Below are 10,381 nucleotides of genomic sequence, written 5' to 3'. Positions count from 1 at the left end.
CAGCGCCCTCCCAACGGGCTTCGCCGAACTGCGTGCGGGGTTTGAGAGCTCATGAGCGCCTCTGCGTGCTCGGGTATGGGGAATGTGTGGTGACATGACGCGCACCCACCTGGGTCTGTCCACCTGTGCCTGGGCAGTGGCGCCTTCTCACCTGGGACTGCGTGAGATAAGTGTAGCGCCGTGAGTTTTTATGCGCCACCATCATTTTTGAAAGTCCCCTTGTCGTATCGACCATGACATATGTATTACATAATCCTGGATGTGTGGCCGAAGCCACCACTGAGCTGGGAAGTGAGGCAGACGAGGGGACCGCTGGCTGCCTGCAGCCCTGGGGCATAGGACGTGGGCTGGCCGTCTGCGGCCGGGAGCTGTGCCGTCTGGCCTGGAGAAGTGTGTGTATAAGCCAGTCTCGTGTGCCCTGAGCTGGGCAGTGCCCTGGCCTTCTCCGACCCTGCCTGGGGCTCCCCGTCCATTTCAGTGACTAAATCTCCACAGACTGGTGGAGAGTCACTTACTTGTCCTTGGGGAGTGACAAAGAGGTTGAACTGAATATATAAAAGATGAAAGCAGTTCCTATTCTTTTGGGCAAAATGCTGTGTAAATAGATTCTTTGTTATGGCACACATTTCGGCCTGGAAGCAGCAGCCTTAGGCAGTCATTGATGGCCTTGGGAAAGCGGTTAAATCATATTATCACTGTGTCTCTGGCACATAGATCATAAACAGCCCCTGGGTAACACCTAGTGCATAAACCCACCGGGTCCTTCTGAGAAGGCACGAGCTGCCCCACCTGCCAGAACCTCGGATGAACCGGGTATCTGAACAAGTCTCTACTTGCCTCGTTCTTTCTCATTACTTAAATAGCTGTCCCCAGTTCTTATTTCACCCTCTTCTGAGTTATTTAGCCACCAGATTTACCCCAAGGGTCGAGGCATTTAAAATGTTATTTTAAACTGCAAAATTGGGGTTCACAGAGAATCCTCAGTCAATTTCTAAAGCCATCAGCTTTAAGTCTACCTTTCCTCTCTCCTCCAGGGACTTCCGATTCCTGATCTTTTGTGTGAACCGCGCCCCTGATACCAGCACCCCCTGTTTTAACACCCTCAAGCTGTATATATACCAGGAAATAAAGTCCTAATCTCCATACCAACCAATTTTCTATATAAACAGAAGACCAAAATGCCCAAACCCTAAACCTAGCGCTTTTTCGTCTTCACTTATGTACGTGTTCTAGCTCGCCAACCACCACATCTGTCTTTAAACTCCTACTGCCTCACATAACAGGTGCTCAAACAAGTACTTGTCAACTAAGCAAGGGAACGGAAGTGGAGACTTATACCTCTGTGCAACTGGCCCCTCCTGCCAGCCTTAACCCGGTATCTTTCACATAGTAGGAGCTCGAAAATGTTAATGATGGGGATGACACCTCTTAACACACACTCACGGCCTGAAAGAGGCTGTATGCCTGACCATCGGATTTATCTGCTCTGTGTCTACTGAATTCCACATGATAGGAAGGCAACTAACCGAATTTAGCTGTTAGAATAGCTCTGGTGGGAAACGAGTGTGAAGGTCAAGAAGGAATGAAAGGCAGTCAATTCAGAGCCCTGAGAATAATGTTATATTTCTAAACGAGTCCCCCCTGGAACCCCATGTCAAAATTTTTAAATAAAATTGTTTTATTTTCCCAATACTAAACGTATCTTCATTGTACAAAATATATTATATAAAATATAGCTACATTATATAAATGTCTATAATATAAAAAAACAATGTATATAAAATACATTATGTAAAAAAGTATTTTTAAGTATCTATAATCTCACCACGGAGTAGGCCAGTGTTAAGATTTCGCTTATCCTATTTGGTCAATTCTAGGATGCAAAATTTTTCAGTTGTTGACATTGCTATGGCAACTCCTGATTGCTGCTGGCCCCACGGAGGTAAAATTCTCATCTGGAGGCATCACCAACTCCAGACTACTTTGGAGTTAAATTCTCTGCTTGAGGTTCTTTGGACCACACAGATGGTGTGAATTCAAAATGCAAGCCAGGGCAATCCCTGGATTTTAGTTCAAATTCTCTGGTCAGATTTTTTCCTCCCTCTACCCAATGACAAAGTTGACACGAGTGAGTTTCTTTGCCTGGCCCTCTCTGCATGGGAGGTTGATTTGCCACAGTTATATGTGGAGTGTCATATTAGACTCCCCATCTTGGACATTTTTTTATTCTTAGTGACACATAAAAATAATGGCGTATCTTAAAATAGATGATAGAGCTAGATGTTTTTCTTTCTACGTTTACATATCGAAATCATACTATCAATTTTGTATTCCTTTTTCTTTAACGTCAGAATGCAACCATTTTGCCATCTTATTAGAAACTTTTTATTTGTATCATTTTAATGGTTTCCATGGTCTGTATGTGTAAAAATTAACCATTCTCTCTCTCATTGTGGGATGAGCAAGTCCTCCTCTTTTTTCGTTGTGCCTAAAGCACTGGCCGAATTTCACCCTGAACTAGCTAGCACTCAGTACCTATTACATGCCAAGCCCTGGGGTGAAGACAGACATCTCTTCTCATCAGGCTTACAGCCTAGCAGGGAAGGCAGCTATCAGGCAGGAAATGAAATCTAGAATGAGAGGTGACAGGCAGGGCAAATGCAGTCAGCCCCTGAGGCTGCTGACTATGACAGATCGCCAGAGGCGGGAACACTGGGTTAAACTGTATTCATGTTCTTAAATTCTTGGTTGAACTGCCAAATTGTTGACTCCTAAGTGAATATGGGCATCAATCTCATTTCACTCTGGTCCAAGTTACATATTGCCATGTACAGTCTTTTTTTTTTTTTTTTTTGGCCAGTTTTTCAGATGAAAATGACATTTTAAGATAGACTCACAGATACAGAGAACAAACTGGTGATTGCCAGAGGGGAGGGGTAAAAGGTGAGGGGATGAAGAAATACAAATTAATAGTTACAAAACAGTGACAGAGATGTAGGGTACAGCGTAGGGAATATAGTCAACAGTATGGTAACGGCCGTGTGCAGTGCCAGACGGGTGCTAGAGTCATCGGGGAGATCGCTTCATAAATTACATAAATGTCTAGCGATTGCACTGTAACTAATATGGTACCTGAAACTGATATAAAATAAAAATTTTAAAAGACGGTTTTTTGACTGAATCTAATCATGGTTTTGAAACATATGTTGGTGACTTGTGGTCCCTCTTCTGTGCACTGTCCATGATGCCTTTTGCTCACTTATCCTCTGGGGTCTTCATGCTCTTGTTATCAATTTGCATGACTTCTTTATGAAGTAAGAATATTAATCTTTTGTCTGACATAATTTTTGCTAATATCATTTCCAATTTATTGTATGGTTTTAATGGTGCTTACTTAATGAATAAAATATATATAAGTTCTAAATTTTGTTTTGTTTTAGACATACAATTTTTTAATTAAAAATTATTGGGGTGACATTAACAAAATCAAGTGTTTCAAGTGTATCATTCAACAGAAAGTCGTATATATATTGCATTGTGTGTTCACCACCCAGAGTTAGATTCCTTTCCGTCACCAAATATTTGACCCCTTTCGCCCTTTCTACCTCCCCTTCCCCCCACTTCCTTCTGGTAACCACTAATCCACTGTCCGAGTCCATGAATCTCTTTCATGTTTGTCGCTTCAGTTTTATATTCTACACGAGTGATATCATGTAGTTTCAACTTTTTCTGTCCAACTTATTTGGCTTAGCATGATTATCTCAAGATCCGACCACGTCGTCGCAAATGGCAGTATTTCATCTTATGTCTGAGTAATATTCCACTGTATATATGTACCACATCTTCTTTACCCAATTATCTATTGTAGGACACTTCAGTTGCTTCCACGTCCTGGTCATCATAAATAACGCTGCCGTGAACATTGGGGTGCATAAGTCTTTGTGGATGAAATGTTTTCAAGTTTTGGGGGTAAATACTTAGAAGAGGGATTGCTAGATCATATGGTAGATCAATTCTTAGTTTTTTGAGGAACCTCCATACTGTCTTCCATAGTGGCTACATCAGTTTGCAGTCCCACCAGCAGTGTATGGGGGTTCCTTTTTCCCCATAACCTTTCCAACACTTGTTATTACTTGTCCTGTATATAAGTTATAAATTTTATGTAGTCAAACTTATCAGTTCTTTTTGTGATTTCCTATGTTGTTTTAACATTTAGAAAGTTGGTCCCCACCCAGAAATTTGATCAACATTCACTTTTATTATCTTCTAGTTATTTACAGATTGATTTTCCACATTTGATCTCTTACTCTAGTCCATGTTTATATTGATATGTGATATCAATTGAGACTCTAAAATTTTTTTATTGAGTAGTTAACCAAAAATTGCCATACCACTTATTGAATTATTCTTTTATGCCCTGTGATTTTAATTCTCTTTTAAAGAGAGAGAGAAACAGTCTATGGCCATGCTACCCCAAACAAGCCCGATCCCATCTGATCTTGGAAGCTAAGCAGGGTCGGGCCTGGTTAGTACTTGGATGGGAGACCACCTAGGAAGACCAGGTACTGTAAGTGTAAAAAATAAAAAAATAAGGAATTGTAAGCTGACAAGGTCCTTGCAATCTGTGAGGTCAACCAAGGTTTGCCTCGCCTAAAAAAAATTAAAGAAAGAGAGAGAGAGAGAAACAGACAGTGATCTCATCTCTGTGGCTGAGGGCTGGCCTTGGACTAGGTCACACAGGCAACCCATTACCTGCTCTAATTTTTGAGAATCTGAGGGTGGTCAAATGCCATATAAATTCTCCCAACTGCGGCTAATAGATAAAAGATCAGACTACTGAATCCATGCCACACGTTTTAAATTACCTGCTCCTTAAAATATATAGGCAGTACATCAATGATCACTAAATTATTGGGATGTCAGCTTAGAACTCTGCTCCTGTTTTAAGGATACTATGTCTCGTGAATGGACAAGTCGTGTGTCTCTATTATAACAGCTATTTAGATGACTATCCTCTAGTTTTAGCAAAGGGGAAACTTTGGCAAGAGAAGCAATTCATTAGAATTTGATGTGTTATAGATTTATACATTTAAGGTTAATAGATTAATCTAAGGACTTTTCCTAATGGCACTGAAGTGTCCATGGATGAAAGGACATGTTATTAGTGATTTGTTTTAAAATAGTCCAGCACCCAACAAAGTTGCAGTATAAATGAAACAAAATTGTAAAACTGCCCATAATTTTTGAAGCCAGGTTATTGGTAGAATGGGACTCATATTTTCTCTATTTTTGGTATGTTTGAACATTTCCATAAGAAAAAACAGAACAAGTAGAAAAGTATTAAGATGTGTTCCCGGCTTTAAAACGACCTCCAGGCTTTGTCTTCTCTGGCCCACAATCTCTCCCTGGAATTCTGTTCTGCTGGCAATGCGACTCGGTAGATAGAGATTTACACGCACTTTGTATTTAGTTAGTGATTTATGTAATTATCACTAGATTCACTGTGACCGACAGGTGTCTGCTTCTGTGCACTCTCTCGGGAGATGGGAGAAGAACGAGAGATGGTCCCCTTCGAGGCTCCTGGCTTTGCTGACCACCCTTGTTACAGGAAGAGAGCTGTCAGGAGTCAGGAGCACCAGAGACCCCCTGCTGGAATGGGACCACGCCCAGTGCAGCTGCCCAGTCTGCACCCGCTCACTGTCACCACTGCTGACGGATTTGTCCGGGCAGCTCTGGTGACTACATGTTGGGGATGAACATATTCTGCTCTTCTCTAAGTTACCACAAACTTTCTCCTGTGGGGTTGAAGCAACACTTCGGGTTGTGAAGAGAGACTGAGCAGGATAAGGACAGGAAAGAATATGGGTTGAAGCCGGCGGGGCCTCAGAAATACTGCCCGGTCCTCTGTTTCCTCAGTGAGGTGGAGATGATTCCTCTCCATGAGGCCTCAGCCCTCGTGAAAGTCCTGAGCACTGCATCATTGTCTACACAGGGCACTCCGGGTGATAAAGACTGACTTTCTTGTCCACCACCCTGGAGTTCCCTCGAGTTTGTCTCCGGTCTTCAGAGCCCAGGCCCAGCAGTCCGGAGGCCCAGAGAGTCGCTTTCAGCCTAAAGCCTCTCCAAGTCTTCACTTCTTGTCCCAGAAGCTGCCAGCTTCCCAGAAAGCTTGACAAAAAAATTGTCCATTTTTCACTTGGGAAACCAGACCCCCCATAATGGTTCCCTGTGGGACAGTCCCATCAGATGCACCATAATCCAACATCGGTATTTTTCAGAGTCTGAATGACTCAGTCTTAATTCAGTCTTTAATAAATAATGCCGTAGAGCTTGCTTTGGCTCGTTTTCACGATTCTCCCTCCTGACTGAGGGGACAATCAGGCCGGCATGTCCTTCCTTGGAGCAAAAGACTCTCAAACAAATATCTCATCTTCTGTGGCCTTAGCTTTACTTTTGCAAAGAAACAGTCTACCCCAAAGGTGAATACAAGTTTCTACCTCTTGCAAAACTGGTTTGAAAGATAGATTTTCCTGTTTCTGTTCTTCCCGTCGGTATTTCAAAGGCCTCAGAGCCTTCCCGGCAGTTGGCAGCGTCTGCAGGAGGAGAGCGTCCGCAGAGCACAGGTTTGGGGAACTGAGCTCTGAGAGGCAAAGTCGGCTTCCTCCTTGCTCTTCCTACTCCTGGAACACTGCTTTCCCCCAGTGCAGCAGCCCCCGACACACTGAGAAAAATGTTCAGACTTCAAAACGTCGAATACTGAGTATTTTAAACAAAACTGAGATACGGTAATTGCATTTCCCCAAGTCCGTTGAAAAACGATTTCTGGAACACCTACTATGTGTCAGGCATTAAGAGAAAAAAAGTCCCCCTCTCCACGCCCCCCCCGCCCCCGACTGCCACAGACTTGGGTTCCCCTTTTGACGTCTCCTCTCAGCGGTGACGCGAGGCTTTTTGCCTGGGACAGAAGCCTGTGGCGTTAACATGCACTGGAGCAGCGGAGGCGTCTTCCGTAACGTGAAGACAAAGAAGAACGAATGAAATGACATCAAAACAGTGAAGCTGTGGCCAGAGGCAGAATGTGGGCCTCCGGGAATCCCCCGGGGCCATTGCCCTCAGCAACTGCCCAATTCTCATTATTCTATTTTCCGAACCGGGGGGATCTTTCTAATACTTATTACTATACCGTTCTTATTCTGCAGACCTAGCCGCCATCATCGCCGAGTGACCAAACAGCGAAGGTGAGTGGTGCCCGGGCTCACCACTGACAACACGAGAGCTTAACCGTCACCACGGCACGGTGCGGGTGCCTCCCCGGGCAAACTGTGTCCTCATAAATAAGCGTAACTGAGAAGAAAGGCAGGGGGTGATGGTAGAACACCACCTGGCCTGCCTGGGTAACACCCACTAAGCCGGCCCCTGTGCCCTGCCCGCACGCCCGTGATGCACTCAGAGTGTTTCGGGTCGGTCCTGCCCTGCTGGAGAGCGCAGCCAGCCTCCAGCCGGCCTGGACAGTGAGAATGACTAGCCGTGGCCTGACAGGGGAAAACTGATGGCACCAGGGCTGGAGCAAAGGAGGTGCGTCCGTGGCCTGCTGCTCCGTCAAGAAACTCGAGGCCGGGATCTCAGCAGCGGTGGTTCCTTAACCGCTAACCTTTACCTCCTCCTCTCCCTGCTGCTGACTCTCCTTGGCCCCTGTGGGAGGCGGACTCCGGCAGAGGTGAGCACTGAGCCGCGGGCACTATTCGATGCCCTGTTGAATGACTCGGGGACGTGTGTGTATGGGCAGGAGGAGACAGGGACGGGCAAAAGGAGGACTGGGGGGCGTGGGTGCCCCAAAGCCGGGGCGCGAGAAGGCTCTGAACTGAAAACACACGTTCACGTCTCCCCAGTTGGTTTTCCCTTGGGTTCACCTCCTGAGTTCGGGCTGGGAATGGGGAAGGAAAGAGACGGGCCCGGAGTGACTGGTGAAGCGCGAGAAAACGGGAGAGGGGAGACAGGCAGTGGGCAACGAAGCCGCCTAGAGAAGGGACACTGAATGTGCTTCAGTGCAGGTCAGACTCATCCTCAGGGCCTCCCTCTCTCCGGGCCCACGTTTACCGTGTGAATAATTCCAGTGCGGTGCCTCCTGAGTCTCCCACGAGGACGTCGAGGGGGCGTGTACAGCATTTTCCTTTTGCACGGACTGCCTTTCACATGGTTTCTCTTAGTAAGTGATATGGGTGGCTTTTTTTCCTTTACGGAGTTTTCACCTCTCTCTCTCTGAAAAAAGTTGAATGATGTATGTTAAAGTTACTTAAATAGTAAGAAAACATGATTTACAAAATAAGGCATTGGGGGGGGTCATTTGAGATTATCATTCACAAGTGATACATATCTGTTTCTACGTGTTACTGATCTTTCTAGCTTTTGTCAGTATGAAAATCTGTTTGATGCCTTAAAAGCTTTAACTGCCAATGGCGGGGGGCGGGGGGGGCGGGGGGGGCAGGCTGAATTAGGGCAGGTGTGTCTGGCAAAGGCCTAAGGTGTGTCTCTATTTGGGAGACGGGCCCCAGCCAAGGTATGTTAGAGGCTAAGGATCATTATCATAGCCGGGTGGTGCTGAATTCTACTTAACTCCTCTCAGCCATTGGGTGGGTAGGAAGTAGAAGAGAAGACAGGACGAGATTTCTAAATGGTAGGTGTGAACGAGTGAAAATCCTTTCTTTCCAGTAAGGAGCTTGTTTCCCAAATCGGCTCGTGGGTATTTTTAAAGCCATGCTAAATGAATCCGCTCTCTCACTAGTATTTTGTCGCACATGGGCTCGGGGAGAGGATGGAAGATCTCCAGAAGAGTTCTAAACATCAATTGGATTTAATTGCTCAAAGAGTTACTGGTGCTTTCTTTAATCAGAATGGAAATAAGGACAAGCTGAGATCTTACAGACACGTGGTACTTAAGGGAGAAAACTAAGGGTGTGTCTCCAGGTCGCCGCCGGTGGGCAGAGGGAAAGGCGGGCCAGAGCCGTGGGGCTTGCTAGTGTGCAATTTTCTCTCCTCCTCATTGCTACGGCTCTACAGGGTGCCCTCCCCTTAGGCCTTCTGGCCTATGTTGCAAAGCTCTTCGGCTGACATGGATGACAACAGTATCAACAGAGAATTAAAGCAGAAATTAAACTTTTCCTGTTGTGAAGGGAATGAGGACGAGGAGCGGAAGGAAGCGCGAGGGAGCGGGGAGGCCCAGAGCCAAACCCCGGAGAGGTCTGAAGTTAAGGAGTCGGAGGCAAAGTTTACCCCGCCCAGGACACCCCTTAGGAATGCACGTGAACTTGACACATCTCAGGAAAGAGACGGAGCGAATCCGGATCCTGGTTGGAGGACTCCGGTGTGCGAGTCTCCCCAGTGTCCTAAAACTCCAGCCCGGCCAGACGACAGAAGCAAGCGGCTACAGTGCGAGAGTCCCTTCACCCCCAAAGTAAGTAAGTTGTCGGGGAGAGGGTCCCAGGTTCCTTCTTCAGTTCAGGTGACAGAAAGAGGAATCAGTTATTTATGTGTTTTTGATAGATTTGCCCCCCCCCTCACCAGGCTGTATTTTCCCCAAATACATATCTATTGGTGAAAATGAAGAAGTTTGAAGTTACCAGAAAACAATCGAATGTCTTGCTAAAACAATGCCAGCTGTCTTCTCAAAACCACTGGTGCCAGCAACGATTTGGTAGAAAAATAAATCTTGGGTTGAGGAAAAATTCCTAAAGAACACTGGAACTGGAAGGAATATTGAGATCTAGGGCCCAACTCGTGCACCCTAAACATCAGGACCTTGAGTAGAAAACTGGCCTTTAACTCAGCCAGTGGCAGAGAGAAGCTGAGGAACCTGGTCTTTGGGTCTCAGTCTGTTCTTTCCATTATGCTGACCGGTCGTATTTTTATGTGATGATTTACTATTTCCTAATATAAGAGTGTCCACATTCCCTGTCTGCACATCTTCATATCTTTGCTGCTGCTCTTCCTGGAAGTCCTCACTCTTCTGTGGCCTCGTGAAGTGCAGGCTCCTCTGTGATCTGTGAGCAAAGAGGTAGCTAGTTGATACTTCTGTGTCAGCTGAGGACTGCACAGAAGCGAAGGCCCCGAATAGTTAGCATGTTCCTTTATTCTTGTTGCGACTGGTGTCCTTCCACATCTTCCACATTAAAGCCAGGGCTGGGGCAGGCTTACATCTACTAGGCGGGTACCATGGTGTGTGAGCCTCAGGACTGGTCCCGGGTCTGCTCCCTGCCGGCTCAGCTCGTGCATTTATGATCATCGTCATAACATCTGTGCTTCTGACTGCGGTACAGTCACTGTCAGCTGGTCTCTTTAGTACCTTGAGTATGGGCACCACGTCCACCAGGAAATACTAAGCTTC

The 10,381-nt window shown here is 45.9% G+C and overlaps 1 protein-coding gene and 1 pseudogene across 1 annotated transcript in view; both read left to right on the top strand.

Moving 5' to 3' along the window:
- The first annotated feature begins 4,455 nt into the window (after positions 1-4,455).
- Positions 4,456-4,574, top strand: LOC111739264 (annotated as a pseudogene).
- Positions 4,575-9,109: 4,535 nt separating this feature from the next.
- The window catches only part of WEE2 (WEE1 homolog 2), a 25,620-nt gene continuing 24,348 nt past the window's right edge, over positions 9,110-10,381 (top strand). The window contains exon 1 of the mRNA XM_011359474.2: positions 9,110-9,451. Coding sequence (XP_011357776.1) covers positions 9,110-9,451 — 342 coding nt within the window. The remainder of the gene's footprint in view (positions 9,452-10,381) is intronic.

Source organism: Pteropus vampyrus, unplaced genomic scaffold (assembly GCF_000151845.1).
Source record: "Pteropus vampyrus isolate Shadow unplaced genomic scaffold, Pvam_2.0 Scaffold48, whole genome shotgun sequence".
NCBI lineage: Eukaryota > Metazoa > Chordata > Mammalia > Chiroptera > Pteropodidae > Pteropus > Pteropus vampyrus.
The sequence above is the reverse complement of the archived record's forward strand: the minus strand, read 5'-3'. Positions and strand labels throughout refer to the sequence as shown.